Source organism: Pezoporus flaviventris, unplaced genomic scaffold (assembly GCF_033815535.1).
Source record: "Pezoporus flaviventris isolate CSIRO_AGI_PZ_B2104156 unplaced genomic scaffold, CSIRO_AGI_Pfla_v1 ptg000034l, whole genome shotgun sequence".
Taxonomy (NCBI): Eukaryota; Metazoa; Chordata; class Aves; order Psittaciformes; family Psittacidae; genus Pezoporus; species Pezoporus flaviventris.
Window position 1 is genome coordinate 843,472 of NW_026892582.1, and position 19,545 is coordinate 863,016.

The following is a 19,545-nucleotide window of genomic DNA, read 5'->3' on the forward strand; positions in this document are numbered from 1 at the left end:
GGCCTTTCACCTCTGGGTCACTGGTTCAGATACAGCCTAGGTTGATGCTAGGTGCAGGTTGACATCTAATAGCTCCGTGGTGGCCTTTGGGATATAAGGTAGAGACTTAATTTGCTTTTTGTGTAAGCATGTGCCATGGTGTAGCCTCACCAGGAGGAGCTGCAATGGAGTGGGCATCTTCTAGGGAGTGTTCTGCTCTTGCTGATATATGATGGAGTGTCTTTGCTTTGCGCTTTCCATGCTTGGACCTGCTCTGGAGATGGCAAGTGTAGCAGTTTTCTGGACTGCCCATTTTCTACCTTGTGCTCCCCAAAATCTCCCCTTGAAACCAGGAGCAATGTTGTAACCTCATTTCCCAGGTGGAATCCTTGGCATGCCACATAGTGGTGCCCACTGGGCATCTTGGAGGACCTCCTTGTCCCTCAAGCTCGGCAAGATGGGCAGCAGCCATTCTCCCTTCCCTCTCTCTTGTCCTTTCCTTTGCTTGCTGCTGGCTGGTAGCTAATAACACCAATCTTAACTCTGTGGATGATACCAACTGTAAGTGCTTCCATGAAAGAGTAGAAGTGGGTTATGTAGGAGTCTGTTTGCTCTATTTTCCAGCCCTCTGTCTTCTTTGGAGTCTTCTCTGTTCTGACCTGGAAACATTCCTGCTGGTCTCACGTGCCAGGTAGACTAGTCTGAGCCCCAGCCCAGCTGCTGTGAATATGATTTGTACTTGTTTCTAGTGTGTCACATTACTGGAGTAACCACCACCCTTCGACTTTCTCCAGTACATACTGACTTCCTCACAGCAGTGGGCTCACTGGCCAGGTCTCTGAGCATTTTGGATCACCATGCAGTGGTGTTTCAACGTGGTTTTGAATCCCTAAAAGTCTCCATTGGAGCTAGTGGCTGTCTGCAGCTAAAGGCTTGTTTTAGTTAGTTGTCTTTGGTGGAACTTGGAGTTTGCAGATTACAGGTTGAAAACTGCTGATGAAAAGATGTCTGGGTACCCCCAGCTTCTCAAGCCCAGGGTGTGGGACCTGGTTGACTGTAGTTTTGCTACAATAATCATGATAGCCATGGGTAGGAAAAAGACATGTATATGGTGGGTGGCTTGGTTCAGGGATCTGCAGCATGTACCACTGTGGTGAGAAGAGCGCTGTGCTGGCTTAGCTAACATCATCAAGGAGGAGATGCATCTGCTAGCACAGACCCTATGCTGTCCTGGACTCTGTTTGCAGAAGGGATGATCAGCATCATGGGATAATCTGGTCAGTATGGAGGGTCTGTGATGTGGGTAGAGCTCTCATCTGGGAGGCAGAAGGCACCAGTGCTGTGTTCTTGAAGCGCACAGTTGAAGGTGACATTGCACAGCATGTTGAGCTGGGTTTCCCAAGGGAAGAGAGGTTGCCTGAGCCTCATGGGGGTGGTGAACCTGGGGGCCCACTTGTGAACAGATAAAATCCAAGAGGTTTACAGTATCGGAACTTTGAAATGCCAAAGCTGTGGGCTGGCCTGGTGCCACTCTCTGAGCCTTGGGCAGGCATGGTGAGGCCTGCAGGAGAGGGAAGTTTAGAGAGTCCCAGCAACTGCATCATTTCCAGAATGTCAGTGGCAAAGGACTGTTCTGTTTGCCCCAGTGGGGATAAAACATGAAGCTCGTCAAAGGGAGACCTGTGAGTGGAACACCAAGTGAGACCCAGTGCAGCAGCAGCTATTCGACAGTGTGGATGCTTCAGTTACTTGAGGTGAGGTTTCAGGCCAGGGCTGAGCTTGGGCTAACAATTAGTTCGTTCTGAACTGCAAAGTCTTTTCTTTCTCAGATTGCTATTGCTTTGGGGGAAGCTGAGGTTGTGCATAAATCTCCCTGCTCCTGCTCTGCCTAAATCTGCCCTATGGGCCATCCATGTTTGGGGCTGTCAACTCCTGCTCACTCTGTGTCCCCCAAGCCTGTGGTGTCCTGCCAACTTGCAGAGCTGTTGCTGTCTGAAGCCCCAGCTCCCAACCTGGCTTCTGGGGAGCCAGCTACTCTCCATGTCTCTCCTTGCTCTACAGGCAGGAACTGAACTTATTTTCTTCTCATTCAGCATAATGTGCTTCTGTTGGGAAGGTTTAGAAGTGGAGTAGTGCTTTGAAAAGAAAACATGTCAGTCTGGTGATTTGAGGTCTTTAGTATGATCTCAATAACACCTGATGCAGTTCCATGGTGTAGCACCATGTTGTGTGCAGAGCATCAGGAATGCTGCCCTGCAGTTAACTGGATTGGGGAGCCAGTGCCTCTGTTGGTGCTGCTCTCCCACTCCTGTGCTCCCCCAGGAGCAGTATCACTGCAGCAGGCAGGTCATCCGTGGAAGGACATCCAGCAGTACAGAATAGCTTCATGGAGGTTACAAGCCAAAAGTTGTTTGCTGTTCTGCACTGATGAGTGAAACAGAGATGGCAACAAAAGCTGCTGATCAGATGCAGAGAAAATGGGTACAGGGGTCTCCCCCAGCTCCTGCTCCATCTTCTCCACTCTGCTTCTTGGAAGTGCCAAGTCCTGTTTGGAGCTACCATGCCCAGGAACAGGCTGCATCCCTTGTGGCTTGTCAGACCCTTCTGCTGTGGACAGATTCAAATCTTCCTTGTTTTACGAGTGTGCAGTGTGAAATCCATGGAGTTGTAGAATGCTTTGGGTTGAAGGGACCTTAAAGCTCCTCCAGCTCCAACCCCTGCCACGGGCAGGGACACCTTCCACTAGAGCAGCTTGCTCCAAGCCCCTGTGTCCAACCTGCCCTTCAACACTGCCAGGGATGGGGCAGCCACAGCTTCTCTGGGCACCCTGTGCCAGCGCCTCAGCACCCTCACAGGGAAGAGCTTCTGCCTAAGAGCTCAGCTCAGTCTCCTCTCTGGCAGGTTCAAGCCATTCCCCTTGGCCTGTCCCTACATCCCTTGTCCCAAGCCCCTCTCCAGGTTTCCTGCAGGCCTTTTAGGCACTGGAGCTGCTCTCAGGTCTCCCCTTCAGGAGCCTTCTCTTCTCCAGGCTGCCCCAGCCCAGCTCTCTCAGCCTGGCTCCAGAGCAGAGCTGCTCCAGCCCTCGCAGCAGCTCCATGGCCTCCTCTGGACTTGCTCCAACAGCTCCACGTCCCTCTTCTGTTGTTGCCCCAGAGCTGGACCAGGAGTGCAGGGGGATTTCCCCAGAGCGCAGCAGAGGGGCAGGATCCCCTCCCTCAAGCTGCCTTTGCACAAGGAGCAACCTTTGGTTCCCTGAAGCATGGGTTAGCTCAGCCTTCTGCTTTGCCTCTGCTGTGGCACCGGTGCTGCAGAGCACCAGCTCCTGCTGCCCAAACAGAACCCTTTTGCTGTGTGCTTCCAGTCAGTAGTTCTTACCACTGCAGGAGAAAAACTCCCAGGTGCTAAATCTCATTCAGGATAATATCGGTAACATAAATAACCTGACATCTGCAGGTGGAGGCACCACTTTCACTTTTTCCTTTCATGTTTTGGCCTTACCGGCCAACGGATGGATCCTGGCACCCTTCACAGGGTGTCTGGCTGCTCGCAGGGGCAGGGCTGCTGCATGAGTCAAACCTTTCAGCTGTTCTCCATCCCAGCAGCAAAGGAGGAGAACGGGCAAAGGAGGAGGATGAGTTTCGTTGTGTCACTGGCATGAAACCACTGCAGCAAAGCTTCATCTGGTGGAGCATTTTTGAGGAGAGGTTCGGCTGATGAGATCTTGTCCTGCTTCTCCCTGTCTCTCTTGTCCTGCTTCTCCTTCTCTTTCAGCCTTTGTCACGCTTTACCTCTCTGTCTATTTAAATAACAAAAATACGTTATGTGCCTCTGTAGGAACAGGCCGGGGTGGCTGCAGGAGCAACTTGTGAGGCTGCTGGCCACAGCAGGTTGGTAAAAGAGGCACAGATAGTCTCTGGAGTGATGCTTTTGTATCCTGCAGCCTTTTTACCATAGAGAGCCTCTTCCTGGAGCTATCAGGAAGAAGGGGAAAGGCTAAAGGAAAGAGGGAGCCAACTCAGGATTTATACTCACACCTTTCTCTTTTTTATCCCTAGACTGTTACACTGAGTTTTGCAGTTCTTCCTAGAAGACAATCCCCTTATTCATTAGGCCCCTTGCTCTCTCAGATCTTCCTAGAGATACAAAGCCCCGGCTTGCTCTCAGTCAGCTTGCATTGTGGTCTTCCTCTCACTGCAAAACCCCTCTTGATTCTCTTGAGGATTTATTGATAGGAGGTCAAGACCCTTCCAGTTGCGGAAGGGAACAGCCCAACATTGTCCATCATGAGTATCCAACGCGTGTATCTGTAAATGCACGACTGCACAGCCAGTTTGTACATCAGCTCCTCACCGCCTTGGCACGTTTCTCTTCTGGGCACCTTCTTGAAGAAGTCCCTGCCCTGGCTGGCATTTGCCTACAGCACAAGTACCAGCTTTCTGTAATATTGCCTGGTCCGGCGTCCAGTTCCACCCAGTGTCCTTTCACTTGGCCTCTGGTTTCTTCTTTTCCTCTTTAGTCTGCTTTTGCCCAGTCTATGGGAGTTTATAAGTGACTTGTGAATGATGTCCTGAGCCGCTTCACTCTGTGGGGAGACCTGGTCCCTTCTCAGGATCTGCTCCTGTGCTGTCACTCCTGGGTTTATTCCAAAGGCTCTTCGCAGTTCTTCAGCCCCCTTTTGCATTTGCCCTCCAGCATCAGCACCTCTTGTTGTCCCAGCTGCTCCAGGGGTTTGTGCATCTTGTTTCATGAGGGTACCAATGGATCTCATTGCTCTGATGTGTCTTGGGCACATCAGAGGAATGAGAAGCCTCATTTTATTGGGGTGAAATGGTTTTCTTGGGAAGCTCACCCAGCAGCTGGGGGGTTTCTTTCTGTGCTGAGCTTTCCCTCTGGCACTGGGGATAGTTCACACACACAAAAGAAATAACTCTGAAAGATCTTTGACATACTTCGTTTTTCCATAAAAGCAGAAATGAATAAAAACCCCAAACTGGAATGGAAGCTGGGAGGTGAGCAGGACTTTTACTTGAACACTGCATGTAATACCAGGTGAGGGTTTTATTTGCCAGGGTTCTTAAAAAGGCCTCTTGAAGGCCAGGAAAGCCTCTTGTTTGAAGAGTCCACAAGCTAAATAAGTATTTAAAGCAGGGCAGGAGCTTGAGCATGGCAGTGATGTCCTGACCACCTCCTGCTCTGCTCCCCTTCAGCCCCTGGGGCCTGGCAGCCCCTTCCTGCCCTGCAGCAGGGATGCCTCTGACATTTGGGCTTCAGCACTGGCAGCTTCTTCCAGTTTCTTTTCAGCCAGTTCAACTGTCTGGAACATACACCATCAAGAGACAAATACTGACTGCTTTGTGTGTTGGTTGACCTTCAGGCTTCTTGTCACCTCCTTTCCATTCATTTTCAGTCAGGAATAGGACATTAAGCCAGCTGTGGGGAGAGGATGTTTTTGTCCACAATCCTTGTGTTTAGTTGTGCCCGAATCCAAAAGTTGTAGTGATTTTCTGCCATATACCAGAATTTTCTGTATCTTCTAATGTGTCCCTGTATCTTCCAGTGTGTTCCTAGGTGTCCCTGCCCATGGCAGGTTGAAACTAGATGATCTTAAGGTCCCTTCCAACCCAAACTGTTCCATGATGCCATGAATTGTATAAATCAGCCTAGCTGATTTAGTACTGCTCTGCAGTACTGGAGTCTAGTATCCGATTCCAGCCAGTATCCTTAGCTGTCATTGCTGGTTTCTTTTTTTCTGCTTAGACTAGCAGTATTTTTGAGCAGACTACAGGTGGGCTTCCACTTCTGCTCCGAACTTGTCCTAAGAAAACCAGCAGCAGTTTCAGGATCAGCTGGGAATGATCAGGGAAGCTGGCCAAGGCACTGCTTAAATAACCATACAATTCAAGCCTCTGAGGTGCCCACAAAAGATCCCTGGAGAAGCCAGTAAGCTGTGGAGTCATTCCTTGTTCAGAGCACAGTGCCTCTTTCACATAATTTTGCCTTGTCGCCAGTGCTTCCTCTCTCTTTCATCCATAGCTTTAAACCAGATGTTATGTCTTTGGCTTTCACAGGTTTTCTCTGGTGGCAGTCTCACAGCTGGGATAGGTTGCTAAGTATCAGATACCCCTGAGAGCAGACATTTTAACATCTGTTTATACCTCCATAATCTCTCCATCCTTACCCGGGTGCTTGGTGGCATGTAAAAGCCCACCAAAATGACACCTCGGTGTCTTTAGCTCAGTTAAGGGGCAAATTCCATTGTCCTGATTTCCCACCTGACTTCTGAAGTCTTGGGGCTTTTTGCAAGCTGGCTTGCTTGTAAATCATCATTTCCATTCTTCACCCTTTCCCAAGTTGACTCCTTCTGGTTTACTGAGCAGAACTTTATTTCACTCATCTGGCTGGGTAGCTGGCTGAGAGTTGGGGAACCAGTGTCCAAGCCCTGCTGATAGCCCATTGGGGAGGCAGTGAATAAGTAAGGGCTAAAAGGAAATGGGGAGAGAGCAAGAACCTTACTAGAAGAGGTGGGAAGGTGGAGACCTGACATACTTCTGTCAGTAGGAAGTCTGTTTCGAAGCAGTAGATAAATATTCTCACCCTCAGCAACAAGTGGATAAAACCCCCTTTTCCTGCTGGTTTGGTGTCCACAGTCCCAGCCATCCCCTGGGAGCACTGTTCAGGGCTGGGCTGTGCTTCCTGCTGAGGACACATGTGAGCCCTGTGCACGGGACAGCGCTGCCTTGTCTTGGAGTCATAGAATTACAGAATGGTTTGGGTTGGAAGAGACCTCCAAAGCTCATCTGCTCCAACCCCACTGCAGTGAGCAGGGACATCTTCAACTAGATGAGGTTGCCCAGAACCACTTGAGTCTTGCAACTCGAGGAGCTGGTTTTTAGTTTGGTGTTTGTACCATTTTCCTTTTCTTTCCTTTTCTTTTCCTTTTGTTTTTAACTTGTCCCTACCCACTGCACCTGAATCTTTCAATGTGTGTACTGGGGCTGGGTGATGTGGCTTCTGTTTTGGGTCTAGTTTCTGCAATTTGTCTGGTTTTTGGTTTGAGAATGGTCCAGTCCACAGCATAGGTTATCCTTTTGCTGTTGATGTTGCCCAGAGCATGGCTTTCAGAGGGCTTTGTCCTAACTTGTGTTTGTATTAAAAGGGCTGGAGAGTTTTCCTCTGGAGGGTTTGATGCGGTTTAAGTGTGAAGCCAACAAGGAATTGTTAAAGAGGCTTTCCATAAGCTTCTACTACAGACCCCACTTTTTCCAGATGTGGCTTGTTTGGCCATGTCAGTGACTACATGCAGTAGAGTGACCAAGCTCTTCAGGTAAGACCTGAAGCTAAGTCAGATCTGTCCATCCCTGCCTTACATGGTGCCTTCAGGCTGTTGCCTCAGCTTGTGCCTTCCTTCCCTGCCTTCTCACATGTTCTTGGGGGAATGAGTCTGTGGTAGCTGCTGCAGTGTTTTGCAATATGCCTTGGAGTTAGATAGCAAATTGGCATTATGGCTCATGTGCTCTTCGGGTGACTGGTGACTTCAGTCACCTTTTGCTCTTTCTTCCTTGTTTCACTCATTCCTTACCTGGGGAATTGTAACCAGGCTCCATGGTTACAAAGCCATCTCTTCCAGCCTGGGCTCACCTCCGCTCAGCGTGGTGCTGCATGCTGCTCCTGAGTTTCCCCTCCTCTTGAATTTGCCACTCGGCAGTCTCCAGCACTCTGGTATGAGACCTCCCAGTCTTGCCTCCTATCATTATGAGGCATATCCCTGAAGCAGTGTTTGTTGGGGAATCCATGCTGGTGTCTCAAGGTGTTTTCTGGCTCCCATGTCTGCCTGCTTTACCATATAGCAAACCCACTCTGCATCCTCTGGGTCCTCTGCCTGCAGTTTCTTTTGCTCCCTGGGGTGATTTTGTTTGGGAAAAGGATGAATCTTTGGGTTCAGTGTTGGTCTGGGGTGCTGTTAAAATCACCTGCTCCCTACAACGTATATTTCACATGCTTTCCAGAGTTGGAGAAGTAATAGCAGAGGAGGAAACATCGGAGGTAGAGGAGATGCTTTCAGGGAAAGTTGAGAAGTTTGAAGAGCATGTTGTAGGGATGGCTATGACAGGATTGTGCAGATACAAGGGGAGTGCAGAGAAGTCTTTGCTGGATGATCAGGAAAGAGGCTCTTTGGAGACAGACATGCTGTTGGCACAGAAGGGAGATGTGAGTTACAATGTGGAGAAAAGTTCCTTTTGGTATTGCTCCTCACAAAAGGTGAACTTTTCAGAGTGCTTAGTGAGAGACTAAACTATTCCTTATAGGTCTCTCCATGGTAGTTTTGGCATCCATTGTCAGAGCAATGGTGTGCTCATTTCACCCAAGGCTGATGATGAGCCACCTGGAACGAGACCTTCAATCTGCTCAGCCTTAGCATTTTGTGGAGCTTTCTATGGTATAGACGCAAGACAAAGAAATAATCGAATTCACCAGGCTTTCTTCAGTGACATGCCTGGGCTACTGTGAAACAGACTTGAACCAGTGACCTAGAGGTGAAGCATTTTAGTTGCATTACTCGTCCATTGAGCCATCTTCTTGCTCTGTTTGGGACTACGAAATCCCATCTGCCCCATAGCAAGGCAGGGTGCGGATGCTGCAGTTGGGGGTGTGCTGGGCAAGTCTCTTGCCACTTTTCCTGAGTATTCCCTAGAATTCACTGGGAGGGAAAAGGGCATGAACCTGACAATTGCTGCTCTAGGCCAAACTAGAGCTACTAGAACATTAAGAACGTGTGGTGAAATACCAAAATATCAGGATACACCAAAGGTAAGGAAAATTACAGTGTCCAAACTGTCTTTATTTTATGTGGGTCATCACAAAATAGTCTTCAGGTGCATAATCACGTTTCTCATATAATGCTCTATGAATGGTCAGCCTTGAAAGTACCTTCATGTTCTTAGCCTTGTGCTTGCTGAAGTGTGTGGTCTTGATGCCACCAGCAGATTGTGGGAGCAGGTGCTGGTATCCTGCAGGTTTTTCCCACAAGCTTAAATAACTTTTCTTTCTTGGATAGCCAAATAGTTTTTCTCCTCAAGGAGGGTCCTAGCTACCTCTGTTGCTTTGGACTTTCTGCCAAATTTTAATGTTTTTATTAAAATGTGCTTTTTTTTCAACATGAGTCACACCTTCAGGATCATTCATGTCCTCACCTTGTGATCCAGGGAATGCATTTATTACTGCAAGATGTTACATATGTCCGTAAAATCATATGGAAAACTGTGGATGGCCTTCTCCATCCTTCACTTAAGAAGCTTCATGTTTAAATATGTAGTTTTTCTAGTTTCAAACTTGCATTGTTCTTTCAAGCCCAAATGAGACTTTAAATATAGTGCATATATAAGTATAGTGTGTATATACATATATATACACATAGTATGTGTGTGTATACATACATATATATATTTATTTTGTATATATATATATCTTTTATATAGTGTTAATATTCCTTAGACCAGTGCTAGGTAAAGTGTTGCTAGTTTTATGAGAAGAGCTCACAGGACTGTTGCCCACCATTAGCATCACCAGAGCAGTGTGTTCCCTTCGTTATGTGATCGTCCCTTTTCCCCCTGCCCACCATGGGTGGTAGGTTCCAAGACCTTTTTATCTTCTGTGTTTGTCTTAGAGATTTTAAACATAGTGTTCTTTGGTTAAATTTCAAACCAGCCTTCGAGCTCCATCCAATGTGGCCAAGAACTGTGTGGGAATTTGGAAACAAAAGGCTGAATCTGTTGGTTTGCTGTAGTTTTCCATGAAATCTCTGCTCTTGAATTTCATTCTGACATTTCATCTGAAAATGTTGATGCTCACGAGAGGACTGGGGATTTTATAGACTGAGTTAAATGGCTTTAGGGGCTTTCAGTTGCATTTCTTAGTTGAGAACACAGCTTAATTCTCTATAGAGCATGTGTGAGCATGCTTTGGGGATTGCCTACTCAGCCCTGGGTTTGGGGTCCCTGGCATGTTTCTCCAGCAGTGGGTCTGAGGATACAGTAATGGCATGTAAGTGATAAAGTCTCTGCCACTCTTCCTCTTTCAGAGAATTCGGTCGACAGTGGATGAAAAGGAACAGAAGCAGCTTCTCATGGACCTTGATGTAGTAATGCGAAGCAGTGACTGCCCGTATATTGTTCAGTTTTATGGCGCGCTCTTCAGAGAGGTGGGCACTCCAAACTTGCTTCATTCATAGCAGAGTTTGGGTTTTACCTTGGGGTTGCTTTTTTTTTTTTCCCTTTGCATTTTCCAACTTGCAATAAGGAGGAAAAAGTTAATTTGTGTCAGGTTTCTTAGGTCTCCACTTTTAATCAAGGGTATAGAACCAATAGACCAGGATGTCTGGGTGCTGCTTAGCACGTCCATGCTACTCCTGGTTGTTGTTATGTCTCTGTGCATTTGAGTCTCTTTCTTTTTTGCTTTTCTTCTCTTGTGATGAGCTCTGGCGTCTGTGACTCTCCCATGCAGACTGATGTGCTTCGTGGCATTGGTTGTGGGATGGGGACATGTGGAGGACCTCTGTCCCTGTAATGAAGGTGGTTGCTGTGGTAGTAGTCACAGCTCCCCACAAGGTTATCTGATAGATGTACAGATCCAGGCTGTATCAGACTGCCAGGCATGCATCTGCCTTGAAGTGGTTTGTACATGCAAATACATGAGAAAACAAGGACAATCATGCTGGGTCAGACCCCAGACTCCTAGCAGGGTCTTCTGTCTCTGACAGTGGCCTGCAGAATCTGTTTGCAGAAGTGCTTGTGATACTTTGCCATAGCCTTCAGTTGTATGCAGCTGAGTGTCTCCTGAACAAGGGGTGCTGTCTGTGTGCTCAGGAGTTCTCACTGCCTTGCCATGGCCTGTTCTGAAAGGCAGGCAGCCATTCTAGTGAGTGAGCTGTTGCTGCAGAGCAGCAGAGCTAAGCTCTAGAATGCTGGCAGTTTGCAGAGTGGGAATACTAAACCACTTGGGAAAAACCTGTTCAAGGTCTTCTTCTGAAGCCAGCCAAGTATCTCAGCTTGCAGTGAGGAAAGTAACCGCAAACAGGCATGTTATTGTGGCAGGCTCTGTGAGTATAAAGAGTTGGATTTGGATAGGCAAAAACTACTACACAGATACTTCTCCTTTGTTGTATTCTTACACGTTCAGCAAGCATTTTCTGATAGCGATGGTCTTGTGGTCCTGCTTGTCCCTCAGCAGGCAGCATCTTAACACATTTGCTTCTTTGATCACAGAATTACAGGATGGTTTGGGTTGGAAAGGACCTTAAGATCATCCAGTTCTAACCCCCTGCCATGGGCAGGAATGCCTCACGCTAGACCATGTTGTCCAAGGCTCTGTTCAACCTGGCCTTGAACCCTGCCAGAGATGGGGCAGCCACAGCTTCTGTTGGCATCCTGTTCCAGTGCCTCAGCACCCTCATTCTAAAAGATGTCTTATTTTATGTCCAAGCTACATCTCCCCTCTTTCAGTTTAAAGCCGTTGTTCCTTGTCCTGTCATTGCAGGTGCTGGTGAAAAGTCTGTCTCCATTTTTTTTATAGGCCCCCTTTAAGTTATAATGTTATAATTAAGTTATAATGCAATAATGTCTCCCTGGAGCCTTCTCTTCTCCAGGCTGAATGACTCCAAGTCTCTCAGCCTGTCTTTATAGCAGATGTGCTCCAGCCTTGGATCATTTTTATGTCCCTCCTCTGGACCCACTCCAACAGGTCCATATCCGACTTCTGTTGCTCCCAAAGCTGGATGCAGGAGTGCAGGAAGGAGTCTTACCAGAGCAAAGTAGAGGAGAAGATTTACCTCCCTTAACCTGTTGGCCATGCTGCTTTTAATGAAGCCCAGGACACGGTTGGGTTTCTGGGCTGCAAGCGCACATTACCACCTCGCATCCAGTGTTTCATCCATCACCATCCCCAAGTCCTTCTTTCAGGGCTGCTCTCAATCCCTTCATGCCACAGTCCTTACAGTGGCAAGTGCCCAGTCCAGGTGCAGGACCTTACACTTGGCCTTGTTGAGCTTCATGAGGTTCACACTGGCCCCATGGAACCAGCTGGTTTCTCCATGCTGTGCCAGTGAGAGTCCTGTCTCCTGCAGATGCACATGGAGCTTTCCATGCCAGTCATCAGAGATACTGTGTTGAAGAGGATGTGGTTACTCATGTCCATTTGTTACCTCTCAAAGCAGTACTTGACAGGAGGGGGAGAGCAAATTATGATTGGTAGGGTATCTGCAATGACTGGGACACTTTCTTCTAGAGAGGAGGAGGAAAAAAAAGCCTTGTCTGCCTCGGGATAGCAGCAGGAACTCCTACACAGTGTGAGTGCAGCAAGCCAAGTTAAACCAACAAGCTCAATAGTTGATAAAGTTATTCCATGACAAATTCATTTCAAGTTGCAAAACACGCCTGGGAAGGCAGGAGAAGTGGCCTGTGTGGAGCTCCTGCTGGTAGGAGAGAAGGGCTGGTATGGATGTGTCAGTAGCACAGTACTCACTGTGGTCTGTTTGTGGACGTGTCCGTGGTCAGTTGATACAAGGTAGTTGCTCTTTTTGCTATTGATGCACAACAGCCTATTTCTATAGAACCTCTGGCTGTGTTGGCACTACTCAAAGCATCTGTCCCTGCAATCAGTCCCCAGTCCAGAGGAAAAGTGTCTTCTGAGCTACATAAGGATGGTAAGGGGGTTGGAACTAGATGATCTTAAGGTCCTTTCCAACCCTAACTATTCTGTGTGAGGGCGATTACACTCTTCATTCCCTCTCATTAGTGTAGATGCAACTTGCATAAAAAGGTTGGCCGCTCCTTGCAGTGTGCTAATTTGGTAAACCTTCAGCATTGCCCAGAGAAGCTGTGTCTGCCCCATCCCTGGAAGCTGGGGCAGGAATTTCAAGGCCAGGTTAGATGGGGCTTGGAGCAACCTGCTCTACTGGAAGGTGTCCCTGCCCATGGCAGGGCATTGGAACTGGAAAAGCTTTACGGTCTCTTCCAACCCAAACCAATCTGGGATTCTATGGGTCTGTTGATGGTACCACAGAATCACAGATGGTGGATGTTGGAAGGGACCCCGGAGGTTGCCTTGACCAATTCCCATACTCAGTTGGGGCCATGTAGGACTGCTTGCCCAGCGTGATGTCCAAATAGGTTTTGAATATCTCCAGGGATGGAGACTCCACAGACTCCCATGGCAAACAGTTCCAGTGCTTGGTCACCCTCACAGGTAAAAAGTGTTGCTTGATGTCTGGAGGAGATCTCCTGCATGTTGGTGTGTGCCCAGTGCCTCTGGTCCTGTCACTGGGGACTCTTGAAAATAGCCTGTCCTTGTTCTCGGCACCCTCCCCTCAGGTATTTATACACATTGATGAGATCCCCCTGAGCCTTTTCTTCTCAGGCTGGACAGTCCCAGCTCTCCCAGCCTTTCCTTACGGGAGAGATGCTGCAGTCCCTCAGTCATCTTAGTGGCCCTTTACTGGAGTCTCTCCAGTATGTCCATGTCTCTCCCGTATTGGAAGCCCAGAACTGGATGCAGCACTGGAGGTGTGGCCTCACCAGTGCTGAGCAGAGGGGAAGGGTCACCTCCATCAACTGCAGGTAGTGCTTTGCCTAATGCAGCTCAGGATGCTGTTCACCTTCTTCACAGCAAGAGCACATTGCTGGCTCATGTTCAGGTTGGTGCCACCATGACTCCCAGGCCAAGCTGCATTCCAGCTGGGTGGCATCTTTGTGACATGGGAACTTGGGATTCTGCATTGAGAAGTTGCTGGTGAAGCAGATTTTCAGTACACCCTGGAGATGGGCAGTGATGTTTTGAATGAGATGTGCAGGTTTCTGGACAGTTTTTGGAATGCCTGCAGGTGCATTAGCCCCTGGGAACCCAATAAGGATTAAAATACATAATTTGGAAGAATAGCTCTAATGGGAAGAGAAAATTAAGATGCTTTTTTGTAATTTTATAACTGGAAATCAACCTGATCGAAGAGACCTAAAGAGAAAGATTCATTAGGTTGGGTTTGTCCTCAGCTCCCCTGGAAGCAGAACTTCCTCTTTTACATGAGCATGTTCTTGTATTTGATTAGGAAGTGGCTGGGTGACTGTTGTCCCTGCCCAGTTCTCAGGGATATTCATCCACTTTGCCAATGGGTAAGTCCTTTCAAACCCAGAGAGTTAAGAACTTGCAGAATTTTGAATCTTGAAGCTGCAGAATTGGAAAGGTCTCTTATCTTTTTCCATTGATCAGGTAGATTTTTATATTACCAGATCAATAAGTGCCCCAATTCAGGGTTTCTATAGAACATATATTTCAGGAGACCAAGTAAACTGAGTCTTTCCTTCATTGCCTTTGATCATAAAGAGGTTTTTATGCTTAAATTAACCTTGGATCACAGTTTATTATAGAGTTTTTGGTAGCACACACATGGCTTGTAACACACAGATCGCTTGTAGGGATCTGGTGTGGTTCCAGAAAGACTTGACTTACACTGGTGCTGGATCTACATTGCCTCTGAGTCACTCCGGATAATATGGAAGTGCCTCAACTGCATTTTGCCTTTGTTGCCAGTGTTGGAAAGAGAAATTCCCTGCATGTGTTGCCTCTTTTTTTTTCTGCAGTTTCAGTCTGAATTGATTCATCCATAGCCAGTCATTTGTTCTCTAGTAGCCTGAGCTCACCTTTCTCCATGCCCCCTGCAGCACTGGTCGTGCCCTCTTCCCGCTGTGCTGCACTTGCCTCCTTCACTGTGGTGTCTCTGCTGCTGTGTCCAGCACTGCACCTTTTCAGTCAGTCCCTTCTGCTTTGTTTTGGGTGGAATGTGCACTTTTTGGGCTCCAGCTTGTAGCAGCCACTTCCCTCGGGTTGGGGACATTAGCTCCTGCTCTTCCTTGTGCTGATGTAAAAAGCCTAGTGCCAAATGAGAAGTGTAAAATGGGCTCTGAACTGACAGTCATCTTCCCCAACCAGCCCATGGGTGGCCAAGCCCTTCCTAGGAGAACAGATCTCCTCCTGTCAGAAGGGAGAGCTCTCCTGTAGGAGGTGGGGATGGATTTGCTGTCACTGAAGCAGCAGCATCCCTGATGCTGGTGGCAGTTTGCTGTCTGTTTTGCTGAAACCAGCCTTGCATGTGTATGAGCACACCAAGACCAAGCTGGGTGGCCCTACTGTCTCTGGATGTGCAGAGCTTGACACCTTTGGTGGACACTTCGGTTCCCACTAAACCAAGCACTTGACTGGAGGCATCCAGACAGATGCAGTTCCTTGGCTTGTGTTTCACAAGAGGTCATTCCGAGTGGCAGAAAAGCCCTTTTTGGCCTTAAAATCTGTGTCTCTACAAGGTTTTGCATCCACTACATGTAACTTGAGAGTTGCTCCTGACTCTCATAAGGGCCAGGTAACTTCTTCCAGCAGAAAGTGACTCAGGTGTGCAGGATGGGAGCATGGGACATTGCCACACGTCCAGCATATGCCCATACCCTAGGGTTTTTCCCCTAACTTCATTTCCATCTATTAATACAGAGTTTGGTTGGTTTGTGTTTTGGCTGGTCAGCGAAAATCTATCTTCTTCTGTAGGATAATTACTTGGGGAAGATTCTCCTCTCCTTGTTGGGTGTTATATCACAGGAGTGTGCAGCTTAGTCACAACCAGACAGGCATCCCCTGCTCTGGACCATGCAGCCGCCAGGGCACCATGACCTGCACAAGCTGCTGCTCCTCACATCTGTGTTGTACGTGGTGTTTAGCCAGGATGAGACAACCAGACTAATCAAATCAACTCTTCTGCTCTTAGCTTTTGACAGCTAATGCAGTTTTACCACTCATGGTGATACAGCCTGTAGAAGATAGGTGCGAGTGTGTCGTTTCTAGTGGGGACCAGGTAGGTCTAGATCTAGTGTTTTAGTATTTCTAGCAGTGAAGACTTGCCTGAAGTGCATGACAGCCTACAAAAATAGCTCATGAAAAGCCTTCTGTCATCCTCAACTGGAGCTAAAATGTTCAAAAACCCCTGAAATAACTAAGATCAGTCCATGGCTGAGCTGTCCATCACCATATGGTAGATACATACTAAAATGAAAGATGAAGCCCTTCAACAGTGTGGGAATCCATTTCTCATCGCCACCAAACTGTGAGTGGGTTGATGTACAGATCTCAGGAGAGCTGTGCTATGTAAGCTTAGCTTGGTTTAACACAGATACTTAGTACATTTTACAACTTTCTGCATTTAAAGTGTCTAACTGTAAGATGCAAATCAACAAAACCACATACTTGGGTCTCTTTCCATTTTCTCTTGCTCAGATGGCATCTCCGAATGTTGTGTGAGATGTCTGCTGTCCTCTGCAGGGTACTCATACCCCGAAGGGATATTTTTGGTTTAGTCTTCCTGTGCATGCTGGTCTCTCACTGTGCCTGCAGCCTTCTGGAGAGCCAAACAGTTTGTGAGACTTGGATTCATCTAGGTTCAGGCATCTAAAATGTGTTACCAGGTCTGAGTAGTCAGGTAGATGGCGAGTAGAGTGGGGAGAGGTGCTTATAGGGGTGAGTCTTCCATTCCATCCTTCCTATCAAATGCATGTGGTTGTTAGTGTATGTTATGGCATTCACGGGATCTCTTCATGCTCTCTGCATTTTTATTTCTCTTTATTATCTTGGCAGTAACAAGATTCTTTTCTCTTTCCAGGGTGACTGTTGGATCTGTATGGAGCTCATGTCTACCTCGTTTGATAAGTTTTACAAATATGTATATAGTGTATTAGATGATGTTATTCCAGAAGAAATCCTAGGCAAAATCACTTTAGCTGTGAGTATTTTGTTTAAACCTTTTTGTATATGTTGTTGAAGCTAATGGGAAAGATTCAGATCCCTTCCACTCACATGTGAGAAAGCTGGTTGATCTGTGTGCAGCAGGACTGCTGCTGTTGGATTGCACCAGGCTTTGAGTGATCCTGGAGGATACTCTGACTTTTCCAAAGCATACTGTGTGACAGAACAGCAGATCCTGGGTCTGTAATCAGTACAGAGACCCCAGGACCAGCTTCCTGCTCTGCTTGAACATTGCACCAGCCCCCTCTTTCAGGTGCATTGGTGATGGCATCAGTGTGAGCTAGGTGCAGGTTGTCTCATCTCAAGGAAGGTGCCTAAAATAGATGGTCTGTCTCTCCTTCCCTTGTTTGTAAAGGGAATGAAGGATTGGGCATTTATAGCCAGGACATGTGAAACCCGCCAAACTATTACGGGCTGTAGTAGTTTCTGCTGTTAGAGGAGAAACCTCATTGGAGGACCAAGGTGTAGGAAGTGACAGCCCTTCAGCTGCCCCAGAGGCTGGCAGAGCTTTTCATGACCTAAACACTTGGCCACGGGCTTGGGCAAGCAGAAAGAACCAGTCTTTGGGTGTTGTTCCTCAGTGTTGGACTTGAGTAGCACAGCTTCAGAGAGCTTTGCAGCACAACACGAACACCCTCTTGCCATCATCAGGCCACTCCTTTGGTCATAGCTTTTGATCTTTTCAGCAGAAGCAAAATGAATCGAAATAATAAACTTTCAGGGGATTTTATTTTTAAATCATCCTGTGAAATCAGACTCCCTGGGTGTCTCTTCCATCTGATGGTGAACGGTTAAATCAGAAGAGCTGCTGCTGCTCCCCAGTGTTGCTGCTCTGGAAGTGGAATGGGAATGGTTGTTAGCTACTGAAAAAGTACAGCATAGGGCTTGAAAGAAGTTATTACTCCAGATAATTACATCAGAAATGGCTTCTCTTCACCCCTTGCTCCCTTCTGGAAGATTGTGGTCTGTCAGGTTGTAAGTGATAGGTGTTAAGTTAAGCATGTTGCCTCCTATCACTTCTTTGCAGGAAAGGTTGGGAGAAAAATGCTTGTGTTACATGGCATACTACAGCATTGATATCTCAACATATTTAATGCCTTTCCCTCCTGTTCTGGGGGCTCCAGAAGTTGAATAATCACAGGAATCTTAGGACATTTGCTTATTTTTCATCTGGTTTTCTTTCCTAGACTGTGAAAGCACTAAACCACTTAAAAGAAAACTTGAAAATCATTCACAGAGGTGAGTGTCTGTCTTTCCTTCTTGCCTACAAGAATCGTTGCAAGACTTTTTAAGTGGCCTTTGTTTCAAGTCAGAGGGTGATTAGTGAGATGTCAAGGTAATCGGGTGTCTGCATCTGGCGTGGCATCTTTGGGGCTGGTTCCAGCTCCTCTTGCTCCCAGTCAGCACATCCCACCAAGGGGCAGTGGTGACTGTGCAGCGCTGAAGGGGTCGATTCTCTGCAGCTGCTGATCCTGACATGGAAACCTCTGGCTGTGACTTACTGGTTTAAATGCCTTTCTCTTGCAGACATCAAACCTTCCAATATTCTTCTGGACAGAAATGGGAATATTAAACTCTGTGACTTTGGCATTAGTGGACAGCTTGTGGACTCCATTGCCAAAACGCGGGATGCAGGGTGCCGGCCGTACATGGCGGTGAGTGAGGATGGGCTGGGCAGGATCTTCGAATCACAGAATCAGCTGGGTTGGAAAAGATGTTTAGGAGTATCAAGTCCAACCGTTCCCCAGCCCTGTCGGGGCCACCACTAACCCATGGCACTGAGGCCTCGTCTTCATGGTGTGTGAACACTTGCAGGGACGGTGACTGCAGCCTTGCCCTGGGCAGCCTGTTCCAATGCCTGAGCACCCTCTGGGGCAGGAATTGTTCCTCAGCTCCATCTAAACCTGCCCTGGTGCAGCTTGAGGCCGTTTCCTCTTGTCCCATCCCTTGTTCCTTGGGAGCAGAGCCCAGCCCCTCCTGGCTCCATCCTCCTGTCAGGCACTTGCAGGGAGCCATCAGGTCCCCCTGAGCCTTCTCTTCTCCAGACTGAACCCCCCAGGTCCCTCAGCCTTTCCCCATCACCCCTGTGCTCCAGGCCCTGCACCAGCTCCGTTCCCTTCTCTGGCGCCACTCCAGCACCTCAATGTCTCTCTTGCAGTGAGGGGCCCAGAGCTGAACGCAGGAATCGAGGTGCGGCCTCACCAGTGCCCAGTGCAGGGGCACAATCCCTACCCTGGCCCTGCTGCCACACTGGTGCTGATAACAGGCCAGGATGATGTTGGCTTCTAGGCTGCCTGGGCACAAGCTGCTCATGTTCAGCCCTGACAGCAGCTTCCTTCTGCAGGCCTGACTCAGCATGGCCATGCCTGTGGTCTGCCTGAAGTGTCAGTCTGTTTCCTATGGGATGAGCAGCCACTTCCCAGAAGCAGCTCTGGGCTGAACGCTGCTGTTGGCAGCATCAGTTAAGGCACCCAGGCAGTGGCAAAGTGACCAAATGCCCTTTATTTTAGCTGGGTTCTTCTGGTGCTGCCAGGGAACTGCTGCCAGTGTGCTGCTGGAGCTCAGAGCTTCAATGTGCCTTTATGCTCCAAATCAAACAGCACATGGAGGGGGTGGTGCTGTCTGGGTGGGGGGCGCTCTTGGTCTGCAAGAAATCCATTTGCTGCGGTAGGATTATATCACAGGAGTTACTGCAGAGCAGAATTACAGTGAGTTTTGCAAACCACTTTAATACCA

The 19,545-nt window shown here is 48.0% G+C and overlaps 1 protein-coding gene across 3 annotated transcripts in view; it reads left to right on the forward strand.

Annotated features, from left to right (window-relative positions):
- Positions 1–19,545, forward strand: part of MAP2K4 (mitogen-activated protein kinase kinase 4) — a 75,698-nt gene that overhangs the window by 43,019 nt on the left and 13,134 nt on the right. For all 3 annotated transcript variants that reach the window (XM_061461929.1, XM_061461927.1, XM_061461928.1), the window contains exons 4-7: positions 10,058–10,177; positions 16,667–16,786; positions 17,997–18,048; positions 18,337–18,464. In XM_061461929.1, coding sequence (XP_061317913.1) covers positions 10,058–10,177; positions 16,667–16,786; positions 17,997–18,048; positions 18,337–18,464 — 420 coding nt within the window. The remainder of the gene's footprint in view (positions 1–10,057; positions 10,178–16,666; positions 16,787–17,996; positions 18,049–18,336; positions 18,465–19,545) is intronic.